Below are 19,815 nucleotides of genomic sequence, written 5' to 3' on the forward strand. Positions count from 1 at the left end.
CTATCCGTTGGTAAAAAAAGCACGTGTCGAAGTGAAAATCTTTATATAAATGGGGTTCTTAATAAACTTTATTCATTATTTGCGCCCTTAACTCAGTCGCTAATAACGTTCATTTATCCGTCACCTGTACATACCTGTGCAAATACATTTGTTTTTTTGCATTTTATTTATTTATTCCAACAGAGAATGAAAAACATTTCTTTACAACATAATAAACGTCAAGGTTAACTTTTTTTTCTTTTTTTATTTGCCCTTAAAATAGTAAAAATATTGACTTATGTTTATAAATTTATACTAAAAATAATGCTTCACAAAAATCGCACTTTTCCCTCTTTCCAATTGTTCCAAGAAGCTAAACTTTTAGATATAAGACAAATATATTGTTTTCAATGTTTAAAATATATATTTAAGAACCAAAATTTATTTACAAGTAATTCAAATAAATCAAGTCAAAGAAGGAATCGTGTGTTAGAAATACCACATTGTAATACCATATTCTTTAAATTTTGTCAATTGTACATTAAGTTTAATAATATTATAACAATATGACAGGTCTGACGTGATAAATGGGCAATAGTATGACAGATGACAGCCCGCGCATCGAAACCGGAAACGCTAAATTCGCCTAACGTTATACGCACGTTATAGGATACTAAATTAACTAAATTCATACTAATATCATGTCATTACGCATGTTCAAAGTGACATTGCAAACGAACATCAAATCTGCGCATGCGTTGGCAATGCCCGGAGTATGTATATTATCTTCTCCCTCTAACGCATGATTCACCGGTATAAAGCGTTCTCTATCTCGCTCAAATGACGATCTTAGGAGAAATCACATATTTCATACAAATTTAGGGTAAAGAATTGTGCAAAACAGAACATGCACAGGGACGATTGCGCATGCGTAGACAAGATGAGAAAATCGTCCGCTAGAGTCGATCTCGCTAGATCTTTTGGCGCTAGTATTGAATATTATGATGTTTACGAGTTGCAACGAATCCCTGTTTCTTTGTACCTATAAAATATTTTTACTATCAATAAAATTACTCATTTATTTACACATATTTTTACTTGGCAGTGCACTGCACTTATGCACATACTAAAGAACCGCCTCTGATACCCACGAACAGGCCATGCCTTTGTGGGATTTTTTGTTTACTATTTTTCTATTAACATTTAATTCATTGATATGTAATTATGCTTTATTTTTTTAACCCTCTGTTTTATTATTATGTTTATTGTAAAAAAAATCAAATATTTTTATTTTTTTTAATTTAAAAAAAATGTAGGCCTCGTAGATGTAGGTCTATCATGCAAGAGGTCTCGGGTTTGATTCTCGATATGTTTGACATGAAATATTTGTTTCAAAAGATGGTTTAACATTAAAATATTTTATAGACCTTACACTGGCTCCTGAAGCCTAAGACTGATCATTTTACCTTCATGTAACAAAAAAGATCAAAATACGCTGCAATCGGTGTACCAATGCAGTGATTTATGCACCATTAGGTGTGGAAAGGGAATTATGGTGATTTATCATTTTACTATACATTAATTATCAATATTTCCAAACTATTCACTCTTGAAATTAACATTTCATCACAACACTAAGGTGGTTACGAAAAAGATTGCAAAGAACAAAACATTTACAATTTTTAGAAAGACCAGAGGATTTGTTGATAAGGGTTGCAAAATCACCTACAACACAGTGACTGAAACACACGCCAACCACCGCAGCAGCAAATTACCCAATCAAACTACGAAAAATTTCAAGCAAATTCACCAAACTACAAAACTTCTTGAATAAACCCGAGAAAAAAAGCAGATACAAGAGGGTAAAGTCGATGTTAAATTAATTAAAAGTACTAACACGTATCAAAAAATTTACTCTTTTTAAATTTTATTTTCTCAATTTCCAAACCACGGCATTAATCAACCTCTCAGACTCCCCGCTACCAATGTCATGAAACAGCGAGGTCGACACTTTCTTCAGCTTGACAACATTCGCACTACACTTTTCCACAATTCCGGAAAAAGGTCAAAACCCTTTCACCAACGTAATACTGCTACCATCAACAGATGATAGAATTTAAGGAATATAGATGTTCAAATATGGGCAAAATGGTGAATGTTACACAGTGTGTAAAGTGGCCACTTAAACCAGCCATTGACAGGTCATAAACCCTGTAGATGCCTAGACTTCTATATTGCCTTCTCTTAAATGTTTTTCATCTCTGTTGTAATATGTTAATACTGCTGTCTTGTGCCAAAGGAATGTTGACCCCTTCGCTTAATATCAGATCCCGTCCAAGTTGGGTATTCGTCTCTATTTAGGTTTGTAACTACTACCTTTCTCATTGTATGCAATACATCATCCTCATCAAACACAGAACCTGATGGTGAATAGGTCGCTGCATTATGCATTATTGTATATAGTATATCGATCATCAGTTACGGGAAGATAAGGTGATCAGTCTTATCGGATCGCTTTAGGTGTCAGTCCAGAGACAATGAAATATTGCAGTTTAAACTAGCTTATTGGTAAATATTTCATGTCGACTCTTCCAGAAATCGAATCCAGAACCTCAAGCGTGGAAATCGAATGCGCCATCTACTACGCTGCAAGTCGTATTTTTCGCCACCCGATTTTCTTTCTCAGGATTTTTACCTGAGTACTCATCGAGTCGAAATCACTGGTCCGGGATTTTGGTTCTCTTTCACACTCAATACTATACTGTCCGTTCGTCCGGACACACTCTATCCATATATACTGTTGATGGGAGATAAACTATGAAGAGATATCAGAATAGTTTTTTTTTATTAACAAAATGCCATAAACTTCTACTCATGTATAATAATTGCAATTTTCAAAACCAGAACGAAACTCCACAATTTCCTTCTTCATAAAATAAAACTCAAACTGTCCATCATATATTTTCCAGACGATGCCGAAGGTAGTTGCTTCTTCAAGAAAACTTCCAAAAGCTGTCTATATTACTTCAGCATTTCAAACAAGTTTCCATCATTACGGCCCCATTTCGAAGAAAAAGTTTTCGTTAAAAGCACGGAATTCATACTCGAATACTCAGTATCTTGGAAAATTAGATTGTTTAATAAACCAGAAAACTTTTTGTCGAATCATTCGTAATAATTTTGATACGACGTATCAATCAAACTCCGTGGTTTGGTTGTGCAATTAATTTGCTGACCATCTTTTTCCTAAACAGTCATCTAAAAGAACAGTCAATTGACATACTAAAACAGAGATGGAGAACATTGAGAGAAGAAAATATGGAAGTCTAGGCATTTACAAGGTTTATGACCTGTCCACCTAACTTATGGATATAATTTAGCAGCTTATCTATCTTATATTCGCAGTCTACCTTACGTAATGGGATAAATAACTAATTAAGTCAAATAAATAATAATTATTACTATTTAAAGCATTAACTTTGTGGTCAAACATTTTACTAAATGTTATTAAATATTTGTATCCAACCATTTACCGACTTTTCTATGTCTACCGGTTTTTTTTTTATATGTTAGTTGCATTATTCTTTTACCTTGCTTGTAATGTACAAGGTTAATATATACTTCAAAGCGATAGTTATTTATTTATTTACTTAAAAATTTGTTTTTTTTTCTTTTAAATTTATATTAAATTTACTTCAATGAAAAACTTTATTTTGTCATTTTATGTAAGGATCGGTGAGATGTTTCGGCTGTGACCTGTTTCAAGAGCTTCTCCGCATTTGCTCTAGTGAAGAGGAAACCACAGAAAACTCGTCAGGAGAAGGCGGACGAGTGTTCGGCATTTGGTGTCCTGCTATCATTGATACCTTTTATTGCCTTCACTATATCTGTCATGTATAATGTTACCTCTCTTGACATGTCCCTATGACTAATCACTACATGCACATCGTGTAAATCCTCATTTAGACTTTTGCATCGCGCCTCCAGTTGCATTCTCTGCAGACTAAAAAAGGGGCAATGCATCAATAATTGACTGTCCTGAACTACTTTGCAAACTTTCTATCAATGTTCCTTCCAAAGTTTTAAGAAATAACCCTCTTCTTCACATACCTCTTGTTTCATCTAATTATAGGCAAAATTCATATTTATGGCGAACTTTTAATAATTTTAATGTAATAAATAAATCATTTAACATAGATTTATTTGAAAATAATCTTAATAACGTGCGGCGTTTGCTTTCGAAATAACTCGTAGTATTTTCTTCTTTTCTTTTAAATTTACATTTAACTACTGTTCATTTTATGTTCGAGAATCTTTTTTAACTTACTGTGATGCTACTTGTGAAAACCTGTAATTGGCTTATTTGTTATTTGTTTTGTTATATAAATATGATATAATTATAGCTGTTGGTTATCCAAATAAATAAAAAATAAAAAATTAAAATAAAATAAAATAATAGATGGGAGACATCTTGGAGAGTTACATCATCGCATGGGCAAGTGTTGATCTCAGATATTTTGAATCTGTTCTGTGAAAGCTCATAAATCTGCCATGTCCTGTCAGGATTTGTGTAAATTCGTAGTCTACCGGTTTCGAGACGTACCCGTCTCTTCATCAGGACACCAATGAAACCAACATGCAAAACCCACTATACACACCTTCACCATAGTTGTTGCACTAAAATATAAAACCAAAACCTCCCTTCTTCCCAAAAACATTCCGCATTCCATTCAATGTTACATCGTTTAATAAATGTTCCTCTTTCTTTAGAACTTCGAAAATGAATTAAATTTAATTTAAAAAATTGCTTTTAGTAATGGATGTACAATTGATTTAATAAATACCCTTTTAAATAGAAAACTAAAGAAAAAGTCGGTGAAACAATTTTTATATCCTGTCAACAGCTTACCCACCACATACCGCACACCGCATCTGAGGACATAAGTCTCCTTGGCGGTGCCCACATACACGGAAAATTTGCTCGTTGTCAAACGAGAAAAGCTGCCCGAAGGAGCTCTCTGAAATCTGGTAGCCTTAGCGTCTTTGTGCTGAAAGAAAGTAATCCAGAAGTACATAATATGTACTTCATTGGATTGAGAAGAGAGGGAAGTGAATTATTCACTGACTGTCCTGTCAACAGTAATTATAACAATACTAATAATGATAATAAATGGAGAATAATTCTTTATGCAAATTCACAAATGTATCCAAATTTTTACCAAATAATATCAAACCTGCTTTGTATACAAATAACAATATTAGTAAATTATTGCTTAATAATAAAGATAAAAATAGTTTATTAAATAATTCAGGTGTTTACCAATTGAAATGCAATTCTTGTCCTTCAGTTTACGTTGGAAGAACATCAATAAATTTTAATATTCGTGTTAAAGAACAAATGAGGTGTCTTCACAATAATAGTTTCTCTGAATTCGCAAATCACCTAATCAATTTAAATCGTGACTTTAATAAAACTACTGTAGTTAAAATCTTACATACAAATAATAAAGGGTTAAAAGTAAATAATATGGAAATATTTCACATTACGAAAGCTTTAAAAAATAATGTTCCTTTGATCAATAATCAAACAAACTTCCAATATAGTCCTTTATACGATGTCCCACTGTAATGGTCACCCTATAAAACCTATTAAGCTTATCCCCTCCCTCCGTCCCCTCTACTTTTTTCATTTCATCAGAATATTTCCATAATTTAATCAGTGCATGTTTGTCCTAATCAGTGCATGTTCTTATTAAAATGCATGTCGTGTTGGTTTTATATTGTTGTGCAACAACTATGGTGAAAGTGTATAGTGGGTTTTGCATGTTGGTTTAATTGGTGTCCTGATGAAGAGACGGGTACGACTCGAAACCGGTAGACATAAAAAAGTCGGTAAGTGGTTATATACAAATATTTAATAACATTTAGTGAATAATAGTTTTTATTTATTTGGTCATAAAATAGTATAAACATTATAATATATTAATGCCCTAATAACGACTTAAATCTAATTATTATTTCTTTCTCCTCATTTCCTTCTCATTCCCTCTCCTCTCTTAATGGTATGTAGTAGAGAATAAGTTGCAAGTCCGCCCTAGTTTTATACAATTTATCTATCCGCAGGTCTCCGCCCTCCACATGGTTGTTGGATCGCTGCTGCTGGGCGGCGTAGTGCTGGTGGTGGGGCTCGTCCAGCTGTCCCCGGGGGCGGAGGCGGCCGCTCACAAGTACTACCTGATGGGGGCCGGAGCCGCCCTCATCTGCCTGGGGCTAGCCCTTACGGCTCTAAGGTAACTGACTAAAATAATGGGCAGGAGTAAATAGTGAAATAGTGCGGTGAAATCACTACCTCCACATACCCAAATACCGTTTAAAAGTTCTTGGGTCTTTCTGTCGGTTTCCATTATACTAAAAAATATTTTTTGTATGAATAAACGAAATTACTTAAAATTACAATTTCGCGAACCGCAATTTTTATTGAATTTCAATCTACTGCTATCATCGCCTTATGAGGTCTTATGCCGTCTTATGTCATTCTTCCTTATGACCATATTACTTTTACATAAATGATAGCAAAATATGTGATTACTTGTATTCAATTCAGTTTAAAAAATCTATTTCCACAATGGCGTTTTTATTAATTTTTAAAATATAAATTTAGATTATCATCAATATTTTGAAAAATTAATACAAGTCGCCAAAAAATAATTATATTATCATACAATTTACACCGCTTATTTCGAGGTATCTAACAACTAAAATTTTATATCAAGTCAGTGAAAAGATTATTAGTACTACGTTTGACAATTACTACACCGAAAGTTAGAGAGGCAACACTTCTTTTTAATGATGAAGTTCAGTGCTAGAGGAAGTTAGATACGAAAAATGTTTTCTTACACGCGGTTAAAATAAGAACATTTTATTGTACGGCAATTAAATGCTCTCATTTTAAACCACTGGATGTCTTCATTGAAAATGACAATACTGCTAAATCACGGTTGTAGCTATTGCAGCTAAATCACCTTTAAAACAAATATTTCAAGTCGACCATGCAAGGAATCAAACCCTGGACCTCAAGCGTGGTAGGCGAATACGCCAATCACGACACTCAAGATTTTTACCATAGAGTAGACGTTGAGTCGAAAACACTCGTTTATATACATACAAAATGTAACAGTCATCAAGTACTGTACGCGTGTTGAGGTCCGTGCATTGTGTAAGGCTGAGATAAGCATTGTCGACAAAATCAAGAAAGGAGTTTTCATGTAGAGCGAATGGACAGCGAAACAGTGGTCAAAAATATTTACGAGACAAATGTAGAAGGATGCACAAAACGACGAAGACCGAGAAAGATGTAGCACGATAAAAAAACCAACAATTTTTTTAAGATGAGACGGAACAATCGGCGCACGTGCGTGAGAAGATGTGTGAATGTAGAAGTAGCGAGGTCTGTATGCAAAGACACAGTGATACGTAGTTCTATCACCCCTGTTTGTTTGTTTTTTTTTTGTAATTTACCAATGTTCATTTGTACACATATTTTTATTATGATGCCTTCATTTTCCAACCTATCTGACTCTAAGCATAAAAGAAACCGTGAGTTCCGAAAAGGGTTACCAGAAATACCCCAGCTAAATTGCTTTAAAAATGACTTTCTTCTCTCACAGCTACACGTTGAATAACACTGATCTAAAGTCACGCAACCCGTTAGCGCGGAGATACAGCGGGGAGTTGGGAAGGGGGTGCATATAAAAATATAACGCATAAAACCCGGATTTTTTTAATTATTGCTGGAAAAAAGCGACCGAATAACAAGAAGCACACGTGTGAACTAACCAACGTATGTAAGATTATTTAACTATACAGTGAATGATATATAAATATATGCTGTTTGTACGGGGGAAAATCAATGACAAGTGTGAATTAATATTAAGAAAATTCGGCAGAAAAATATTTTAATAATTTTGATACATCCTTAACATTATGGGGTAGTATTATGCAAAAAAAATCAATATGATGAATAAAAGTAAAGTCATTGAAAAAATATGCTACCTGGGGGTACCTTAGATACCCCTTACACGCGAAAGGCTTTAACGAGCATAAAATAAATAAAAGTTTCAGTAATTTATATTCGTAAATTATCCGCTCAAGCGCACATCGAAAATGAAAAAAATATCTGAAAGCTTACGCCTTTAAAAGGACCTTCAATGATGTGTCATTAATCCTTTTATCCTGAAAGAGAACAAACAACCTTTTACCTCCATTCTACATCCATCAGCGTGTAATCCCTCGCACAGTCCAAAGTAAACACAGCGTAAATACGGATTTGGGCGGATGCCCTGTGGTCCTTTTTCTACCAGTTTCACTATAAGGATGCTGATGAGAGGTTTAAGCTGTCATTCACCCGTCTACAGAAAATCTTTCTGGTTTTATCATTGACTTTTCGTGGCAGTACGCGAGAAAAACGAAAATTTGAATAAAAAATTAGGGTAATTGAGAATACATCTCTCTGTCTTTTCAAATCGATAGCTAGCTACTCTCAGGTAGAAATCCTGAAAAATAAAATCAAATGTAGAAAAGTCCCTTGTAGATCGGAGTCGTAGAATGAATGTATGAAAACTAACAATGTTTTGAGCATGTATACATGTTTGTTGACAGGCTGGATTTTTTCCCTTTGGAGTTATTTAAATCTAAACTTATTGTTAAACAGGAAGGGAAAACATTTTCCAGAAAAGAACATTTGGTCATACTCAAAACATCGTTGATAAAAACTAACTGGAATAAAAAGAAGTACAAAAATTTGAAAATTGTTTAGGCCTTGCCTAGTAAGTGAATTGATTTCCACGTGGTAAAGGTTTCAGCTCTTTACTTCACAAAAGTCAACGGATGGAAAAGTAGAGAAAACGTGGATGTTTGAACATAGACAGAATGGTAAATGTTACACAGCATGTAAAGTGGCCACTTAAACCAGCCAATGACAAGTTATAAACCCTGTTAATGCCTAGACTTCTATATTCCGTTCTCAGATATGTTTTTCCTCCTTGTTGCAACAAATTTGGATATATTTATCTCTCTCATATTATCTGTAATTTTTGAGAATGGTATTGTTTATCTAGAACATCCATAAACATAAAAATAAGGGTGAATACCACAGAATGTGTAAAGCGACCATTCACTCCAGCCAATTACAGTTTATAAGTCTTGTAAATAGCAAAAAGTCCATATTCGCCTCTCGAAGACATTTTTTTATTGCTGTTGTAATTTTATTTTATTAACATATACGGCAAAAATGCCTTTTACAAAAATTATAATATAAACATGTTTGGTTTTATTAACGAATGCAACACTTTTTACCCGTGATTTAGAAACAAGCATCAAACCTAAAAAATATATAACATATTCCAAAAAGTTTAAAACAATTAAAAAGTAAATTTAAAAATCAAATTAGATTATAAAATATTTTAAAGAATTAATATAACGAGAAAATCATAAAGCGCCGTTTCATAAATATAATCATTTTACTAAAGGTTTAATTTCCACTCACCATCTTTGAAAATGTTCCATAGGTTTGTTCTATAAGAACAATATCCTACACTAAATATATCAGATACATGGGAATCACTATTGTCGAGTTCCTGAGTACGTATTCTGATGAGAAGTTAAAATGTATCTTCAATTTTATCTACAAAGTAAAATTAAGTTTTCCATATGAAAAATATAATCTTTTTTTCTAAAAAAGTTCAATTACCGGTTACCGGCGAAGATACTTAGAATTTTCCCACAAATATACACACTTTCATACATAAATATGGATATTAGTTTATACCGTCTCAGTATATACCGATGAAGATAGTCGTTCATAATCGCTACCCTTGAGTCTACTGAATACGGCATTACAAGTATATACTGACCGTGAATTGTTGCTTTAAAATGGTGACACCTGTCTAGTAATAATTCTTTCAGGCACCCTGAAGTTGATGAGAGATGACAATTCTGGGCAATCCCATATTGAATTTACAATTTTGAATAAATTTTAATTATTTATTTTAGAAAGAACAAATTCTACATGAAATCCATACCTATAATATAACAAAATTGTAGTAAAATAAATTGTTAAAAACCTTACACACATTTTCCACGGTGATTAAAATAAATTATTGATTAATTACAATACATACCCTGTAATAAAATGAAATTAGCAATAATAAAAATTTCAGGATGCCAGAAATAAAAAACACATTATGTATTGTATGAAAACATAAATTAATACAATAATTGCAACAATGTTTAATAAATATTAATATCATGCTATTATTAATAAAATTGGCGTGATATGAATAAAGCGTGCTTTTTGTAAATGAAAAAGAAAAATTAGTTTTGTGGCAAGAAATTATAAACAAAAATGTCCACCTCGTGGTAAAGTGGTTGAGACATTTGCCTATTATCAAAAAGGTCTCGGGTTCGATTCGTAGCATGGTTGACATGAAATACTTATATAACAATTTGTTTTTACCCAGCAATATTTCTTGAGACTGATCATTGATCATCTTCCCTTCAAGTATCTTAAATAAACAAGATATGCTGCGATCGTTGTACCAATGCAGTGTCCTATGCACTATAAGCTTCAAAAAGGGAATGATGATAATGAAAAATAAATCAATATAAAAACATATTAATAGCAAAATTTATAAAAATATTGTAAAAATAATAATGAAAAAACAAGTATATACGATACTTATTAAAGCGAAAAGCGAACGTTGATTTTCATAAACAGAGTATTCGTCTTTTAAAATACCTATTCCTAATTGATATAGACTATTCAGTGAACTGATAAACGAATGAGATGTAATCAAATTTATCGAGTTGACTATTTTCTCAGAACATAGCAATGTTCTAACTACGCATAAACAAGCAAAAACGTCGTGATTCCAATCAAGCAGAAAATAATTATGAAAAGAAGATTATCCATAATTAATCAGACTGGTGATGCGCATACCTATCGAATGAAATAATAAATATTATTTATTAAGAGGAAACGCGGTCTGACTTTTCTTATTATAACAAACGTATTTCAGTATTTTCGTTCTAGATTATGGCCCAAGAGCAGTCATTTTTTTACACACTATGGATATTTAGGATTGGCATGTAGCTATTGTTTTTCTTTTTGGTAAAATTGTTTTTTATGGGAGCTAGGAACATCTAAAACTCAACTCAAGTGCCCAGTTTTATCTGCACGGTATATAAATATGATAAATATTTTTTCAAAAACAAAAAATATACCGGCACAGAAACTTTCATTCTGATTCTCTTTCTAAAAAATATATCGGCACAGAAACTTTCATTCTGATTCTCTTTCTAAAAAATCTACCGGCACAGAAGCTTTCATTCTGATTCACTTTCTAAAAAATATACCGGCACAGATACTTTCATTCTGATTCTCTTTTTAAAAAATATACCGGCACAGAAACTTTCATTCTGATTCTCTTTTTAAAAAATATACCGGCACAGAAACTTTCATTCTGATTCTCTTTTTAAAAAATATACCGGCACAGAAACTTTCATTCTGATTCTCTTTTTAAAAAATATACCGGCACAGAAACTTTCATTCTGATTCTCTTTCTAAAAAATATACCGGCACAGAAACTTTCATTCTGATTCTCTTTCTAAAAAATATACCGGCACAGAAACTTTCATTCTGATTCTCTTTCTAAAAAATATACCGGCACAGAAACTTTCATTCTGATTCTCTTTCTAAAAAATATACCGGCACAGAAACTTTCATTCTGATTCTCTTTCTAAAAAAAAAATCGAATCAGTTTTAGGGTACAAAAAACGGTACAACGCAACGTCGATTTTAGTTGAGCATAATCAGTCTGACGTGCAGCTGTCTTAATCGCACAACATCGGGGAGGCATCTGCGAGAGAGACAAAAAACTATGTTCCTATACCTATTAGTCAAATTTCTGTTCCACCACATTTCTTTTTACCCGCGGCTCCGCTCGCGTGGTATTAGGAAGAAATTAGTTTAATAAGAAATTTCCGGGTAGAATGTGATGTTTTTTTCTGGACAAAAAGTAGCCTATATCTATTGCAAGATTGCCGTTCCTCCAACTATCGCTTTGCAAAAAATACTACGATCCGCTAAAACAAGACGCCATAGACATGGCGAAATAGCATCTTCTATATTTTATACGAGTTTTTTTTTTTTACTTAACTTCTAAACACAGTTCTTTATTTTATTTCTTTATATTGTATTTTATTAAATTTATGTTGTTTTTACACTCATTTTTTTTTTTTTTATACCAACCATACTCCTTAACACTGATCATATCTTTAATTTCTTTATATTGTATTTTTTTTAAATTTATGTTGTTTATACACTCGTCTTCTTTTTTATACCAACTTTACTTCTAAACACTGTTCTATCTTTTATTGATTTATATTGTATTTTTTAAATTTTATGATGTTTATATACTCATGTTTTATATAACCTCAATGTATGTAAAAGCCTTATGGGCGAGAAAAACTAATAAAATAAAATAAAATAATATATACATAAATTAAGTTCCGTATGTTTGTGGATGCAAATCTCAAAAAAATATTTTTATATTTATGTTAAAGAAACAAACAGTCGACAATGAAATAATAACATTTAAAAAAATCCAGTTTAAAGACAGATCAGCAAAGTTTCTAAATAAAAATCATACATATTATTAAATTGTGTTACAACAAAAGGATATATTTATGTGTATTTGTATGAAAGTAAGTGTAAATGTGTGTTTATGTATATTAGTGTGGGAGTAAGTGTTTAGCAGTGTGCATCATTAAATAGTAAGTGGGATCGTATCGCAGCCAGAAATAATGAGTCTTAATTTATTTTTAAATAAATTTAGGGGCATGTAAAATATATCAATGGATGAAAATAAAACATTATAGTTAAAGCAATAACGATAGAGGAAAGAGTGTTGTGCATAGATAGTGCTACAGACTGGCAGATGGAATAAATACTTATTTCCTGTCACGCGAAAGGGGATATAAAGACAAATTTTGGAGAGTAGGTTAAAAGAGTCTACTTTATTATCGATGGATTGACTCGAATATTTTACAAAACATTGCATTTTACCAGAAAAGTGTTTCTATATAGTTTTTTTTCGGAAGTTCCAACGGAAACATAATATTTTACGAGTTTTATATTGACCCGTAATTTTTCATAGTTAACAAGTACTAAATAACAGTTGTACAAAGTGCTGCTATTTTATTAATTTTAGTCAAAGTTACTAAATTTTATTTTTTTTATAATTTATAAATGTGAAAATTTAGGCTCCGTATGTTTGTGGCCGCAAATCTCAGAAAGTAATCGATGAATTGACTCAATTATTTTACAGAACATTGCATTGCCTTATATTCTACAGCACAGTCACAGCAAATTAAGATATTAAATTCAATAATGTGTTTTCTCACTAAATGTATAGTAGCTAGACTATTTTCATTTACTTCTCTGATAATTGATATAAATAAATAAAGTTATCACTTCAACCTGCCAATAACATGTCATAAGCCCTGTAAATGTTTGTAATGTTTTCTGCTAGTTATTGATATTACATCTCTATAATAACGGACAGAGTATCGAGAAAGTTGACAGCTTTAAATATTTGGGAATTCACATAACTGAGGATGTAAGCATGCACAAAGAGTTCTCAACGTCTCAACCCGTCTAGGAATTGCTGAAGCAACTTTTAACACGATGCGTGTTGTCTGGAACTCTAGTCTATATAGGTGCGAATCCTGGCATGAGTCCACGAACAGACGCAGCAGCCTCCTATAACGAGCGTCTTGAGGATGCGGCGGTGGCCTGGCTCGGACACGTGCTGCGCATGCCTCAGGAGAACCTAAACCCATGTTGCCTCTTCTTTAAACCTGCGGGCTCACGCCGTCCTGGAAGACCGTCGATGACGATCTTTCGACTTTATTCGGCGGAACTAAGGGGCGCTGGGTTAACGTGGGAGGAAGCGAGAGTGCTGGCTGGCGATAGGGTCTCCTGGAGGCAACTGGTGATGTCCACATGCTCTACTTAGGAGCGGATGTGGAAAAGAGAGAAGAAATTAATATTACTATAACGCCTTGTTGAATTTATGTTCAATTTTTGAAATCGTGGTATTTCGAAACCGTATAAAAAGAAATTTCGGTGTATTACCGTTAAATTAAATAGCAATAAATCGAGGTTACATTATGTAATATTTTACGTAATATTATTCGTGATTCCTTTACATCCTGACACGATAATTTTTCTTGTAAATATTACATTACGGCGCGACGTCACCAATACTTTTTGCTTGAAGTAATTGTATTTTACTTGCCCTTAGTAACAGAATGTCCTCGGGGGAAACTGTAGAGACGTGATTCCTTTATTTTCTCATCACGTTTTCCGTTTAGGCTAGTCAGTAGGCGCGGAGTAATTTGTAAGCTAAAACAACCCTTATGACATGACACCCTAATTTGTCAATGCTAATTTAATTATTTTATTTGTTGTATTACGCTGTGGCGTGTTCAATTCAATCAAAACCTTCATGACGCAAACGTATTATTCATAATATATTATTTAGTAATTTTAACTGTCGTTATTTCTTTATTCTCTGATATTTTGTTACTTCATAAACCGTATATTTTTTCTTTTCCATACTTTTTCTTACCCAGTAGCAATATGCGTTTTAAAAAAAACCAAATACTATTTGCAATGTTGTCTTGATAATAAACTACTGTAAATCGGTATAATTATTGTCAATTCGATGTTTTGGGCGAATTTTTAACTTCTTGAAAATACCAATCAAAAATGGGTGTAAAGCAAGTGGTATGACAGGGATCGAACCTTGAATCTCTGATCCGTGCGTCCTTGACACTACCACGGGACTTGAGTACAAAATTTCCAAATTACAAATGTTACGTAGATACACCATCATCATCATTCCCTCTCCGCACCTAATGGTGTGCAGGGCACTGGATCGATACAACAATCGCAGCGTATCTTGATCATTTTTGGTCAGTTGATCAGTCTTACGTTTCAGGTGCCAGTCCAGGGACTACGAAATATTCTAGTGTGAAAACATCCTTTTAAATTAATATTTCATAACCATGTCGGGAATCAAACCCGAGACATCTTGCATGGTAGGCAAACGCTCTGACCATTACACCACGATGCCGACAAACGTAGGTTATCAAAACGTAAATAGGTACAGTGCGTTCTAACCTTTTTTGGCCTTTGTTTATGTGTTTTTTAAGTTTTCAAATAAAATATTCTAGTCATGTGTTCATCGTACCATACGACATTTCTTAGGCATCCAGATGTTCACTAACTGAGATGGATATGTTCTCATCATCACTATGGCTGCATCGTCTGCGTGGCATGTGATGTTAACGACCTTATTTTCCTTAGTAGTTTCACTACTTTCTTCATTTTTAAATGCGTTATTATATATTTATTCTGCTTGTGTAAGAAAGGGTTTTTGGCGTATATATTGTGCTATATTTAGTTATAAAGGTGCTAAACTTGATTTGTTTCTTTGTTGTTCTCAATATGTGTGTGTTTTTTTTATGTTAATATATTTATGTCCCGAATTGAGTTATTGTAACTCCTGGGAATCTAATTCAATGTATTGTACCTGTAAAATACTTTGCATGCGTTTTATGATTTATAAATAAAAAAATTAAAAAAGAAATTTGCATGTTTACTTGGTTCACCGACAGGCACTAATACATTGATATAGACCATTAAACATTCGAACGCACTGTAGATATATGTGTTTAGCCTGCTTTAATAAAAATGGAGATTCCACCTCGGGAAGTAGTTAGCGCACTTGTCTACCATGAACGAAAACTCGGGATCGATTCCCAAACAAGGTTGACATGGATGTCCATTTAAATCCAATGTGAATCAAAAACAACTTTGTCATTGCTTAAAATACATATAGCTAGTATGAATACATATATCTAGAACACAAAGCCAAAATTGGTAAAGATAACCAGACAGCGGAGTTGCCAAAAAGAATAGAGCTAAGTTGGGCTGCTTTCGGCAAACTAAAATATATTTTTCAAAATAAACAAGTCCCTGTATGCTTAAAAAGACAAGTCTATGTATCGTGTATATTGCCGGTGACGACATACAGACTAGAAACTAAGTTGTTACTCAGAAAAGTAGCCAGAAACTCAAATGCATGCAACGATCTATGGAAAGACACATGCTCGGTTTATGCCTCTTGGCAGAATAAAAAATGATGAAACAAGGCGCCAAACCGGAGTCATCGATATCATTGATCGTGCAGCAAAATTAAAATGGCAGAGGGCAGGGCACTTGGCGAGGCAAAAAGATGGCAGGTGGACACCCAGAATAATAAGGTGGAAACCATGGACAAACAAAAGAAGTGCTGGATGGCCACAGAAAAGATGGGTCAATAACATTGTCTAATTATACGGTAAAACATGGATGATGACAGCGGGTAATAGGAAGGAATGAAGACGTTTGGAAGAGGTCACCATCCAGCAGTGGAGCGAATAAGGCTGAAGAAGAAGAAGAAGATTACTAAAAAATAAAATTTATAAAATAAACTTAAGTTATATAGTTATACCTTGAATCCGGAGCCCATATGATGACTACACTATGTCCATAATATGCATTAGTACCTAATAGACCGCTTTATTCATATAATGTGTAACTGTGAAGCCGACATTGGTGTTCTGTATTCAAGTGTACATTTATTTTCATTTTTATAACATTAAAGATGCGTTCTATTGATTAGTTTACATTATATATTGACCATTTACGTTAACTATTTATAAGAAAGTCTCTAATTAGACTTTTTTTAAATGTATTCATCATCTATCTTTTAATAATTAGATTTATTCATTGTCTTTTGGCTTTCCAGTAAAACATAAGTATATTCGTAAAATAAAAATAAAATGTTTCTTTACGCTGATATTTCTAAGTTTCTGGACTGTCGACTAAAGCATAAGACTGATCATTTTGCCATCACGCGACAATGTTTTTATGCAGAAACGCTGCGACCGGTGGCAATGTACCGAATAGGATAGTAACAAAGTACTTAACAAAGGTTTTCTTTGTTTCATAATATGTTTTTTTCAGATGTTTCTGCATCCACTGCAGCATAAAGGCAGTTCCCGGGGGCTTGGGGACCCCGGGCCCTTGCAGCGGGAACCACACCAACTCCACCAGCAACGGGGGGCACAGCCACGGCACTCACACGGTCAGCTCCATCGAAGGCCTGGTGACCGGCGGAGCCCCAGCGCACGTTGTCACCCCGCCCTCGGAAGCCGAGGCCCTCATCCGCCCTCCGCATCCAGACACCTAGACCAACCGGCAAACAATTGGGACGAACCTTCATTCGGCAACACTACCCAGTGTCCGCTCTTTGGTCTACTCGTAAGTGTATGGTTAAACTAAGAATTTATCATCTAGGTAAACCTACTGATACTTGTCTATAATACAAGAAAAAATATTCTGATACTTAAGTCTACAACAGGAAAAATTTTCCTACCACTCGGTGAGTATCCGTAAATAATTCATCATTTTATTTTGTAATACGATGAACATTTCGGAAACTGCCAGTGCATTCATTAATATACTTGTAATTATATGGTTAAACTAATTTCTTACTTGGATGAATCTGATATTTATGTCTAAAAGACAGAAAAATATTCCAAACGCTTGGTGAATATCTGTAAATTATTCATCATTCGTTTTTCTTATACGACCAGAATTTTATCAACTGTCAGTGTATTTTTTGGTCCACTCGTAAGTGTAGGTATACATAGTTAAACTGAAAGTTTCTTGCCTGGGTGAATATGATACTTAAGTTTTTGACGTGGAAAAAAAATCCAGTCATTTGGTGAATATGTATAAATTATTCATCAAATGTTTGTCTAATACGACCAACTCTTTGGAATTCTTTATAAACTCTACCTAATGTATTATTTAGGAACGGTTAAAATTCTTACACGCATGATTCTGACTTACATTTATAATTTACGAGCATAACACACAGAAAAACTTATACGATCATTTTGGGGATATTATCTGCAAATTATTAATCATTTCTTGTCCGGTGTGACTGGTCACTGTTCTGGAATTTTTGTAACTATATAGTTTATGCTTTGGTCTTCTTGCAAGTGTATGGTTAAGCAAACAATTGACCATCTAATTTGATACTTCTTCAGCCGTCGCGTCGTTAGAAATGCACCTTAGTAGGTAAGAAAAGTGTGTCGCAAAACAGTCAACAACAAAACTTAAAAACTGTTCGATGTCACGGTCGGCTCTTCTGAGTTTGGAATAAGTCCCATTACCATCAAGGTCCATTTCGCTGACGTTGTTAATCATTCATTTGCCAAGTTCTAATGTTCGTTTTTTTGACAACGTAAAACAAAATAACCTTTAAGTGTTCGTTCGAAGATGAGAATTTTCAATAACTCCAATCTAATGAAACCCCTTCCTAACTTCTTCCAGTGAGTCTTCAAACGCCAAACGCATAACGGTTGGTCAATATAATACAAAAATAATATTTTGAAAGTTTGGTGGACGTCTGCAAAGTATTAATTAGTTTTTCTAGTACGAACAAGTGAAAAGCATCTTGTCTTATTTTATGCAAAACTAAGAAACAAACGTTTTGGAAAAATAAGATTAGAATTGATACAAAAAAAGGAATGTTTTCGTTACCTGAGAAACGGTCAATACATGAATATTTGATAATTGAAAGATTCTCGGAATCTTCATATTTTATCAAAAAATAATATTCCGCAAGTTACTAGAGGTTTAATTGACCCAAGATTTGAAGCGATTTCCAATTGGAAAATAAATGCTCATTCGTTGTCATGGCTTCTATTTCTGCTTGACCTACATTTTATAAACGCGTTGGTAAAACTCAGCCCTTCATACAACAAATATAAAGGGAAAAAACATTGCGTAATCACAATTTCGCGTCCTTTCATAAAATCTCTTGGCTTCCTTTTCAATTTTGATCTGCATTTAGCATATCTGTTTTTCAAACTAAATAAAACCTGAAATTATAATATTTATTGTATTACAGTCACAAACGTATTTACTGTCTTTTTTGTAAAAATTACATTGTTCTCGCTGTCAAATTTTTATTTTCTTAGTATTATAAATTTGATGTAACAAACGTTTTGCGTAACCGTTTTTCTATTTTGTATTTTTCAAATTTTCTCCAGAAAAGAGGCTTCCTACATTACTATTTTTCTCGATCGTATTCATTCATTTCTTGGACTCGCGTCCCTTAGATACTTTTTAAAATCGGTCATCCGAAAGGCCGATTTTATCTTCCTTGTAACTTCCATTTTGTAAAACTAGTAGTGAAACTAAAACCATTCATTACCACCAAAGGGGAAATAAAATCTCTTGAAAAGCCAGTGAGCCAAGTTTTTAAAGCAAGAAAGTCTTCATCAGTCTTTGTTCTCGATTTATCCTTAATTTTCCCCGCCACTTTTGATAGCTGTTTATACATATATCTCGACGACCCTATCGAACGCCGTTAGCGACGGTGTTACTGTTCGCTTCTCGAAATATTAAACTTAAACATTACACTTGTCAGTATCTAGAGAGCTTTCCCGTGTATACTCTAAGCTTTTCTCTTAACTGTATTAAACATTAATCGGGGCATTCGCAACACCGCAAAGCCGATTTTCATTATTCTGTTAAAAGGATTAAATCCTTCACGTTGTATAATAAAAATGAACTGACTATTTGTATAAAATCATAAAAGAAATTTTAGGTGCTCGACCAATATAATAAGTCGCTATGCTTTAGCAAACCTA

At 33.4% G+C, this 19,815-nt stretch overlaps 1 protein-coding gene across 1 annotated transcript in view; it reads left to right on the forward strand.

Annotated features, from left to right (window-relative positions):
• The window catches only part of LOC148282986 (uncharacterized), a 134,032-nt gene extending 114,992 nt beyond the window's left edge, over positions 1-19,040 (forward strand). Inside the window, exons 3-4 of the mRNA XM_088224221.1 lie at positions 6,103-6,269; positions 17,114-19,040. Coding sequence (XP_088080347.1) covers positions 6,103-6,269; positions 17,114-17,339 — 393 coding nt within the window. The 3' untranslated portion in view covers positions 17,340-19,040. The remainder of the gene's footprint in view (positions 1-6,102; positions 6,270-17,113) is intronic.
• The last annotated feature ends 775 nt before the right edge of the window (positions 19,041-19,815 follow it).

This window comes from Micrasema longulum, unplaced genomic scaffold (assembly GCF_059751315.1).
Source record: "Micrasema longulum isolate JH-2025_06_02 unplaced genomic scaffold, ASM5975131v1 h1tg000273l, whole genome shotgun sequence".
NCBI lineage: Eukaryota > Metazoa > Arthropoda > Insecta > Trichoptera > Brachycentridae > Micrasema > Micrasema longulum.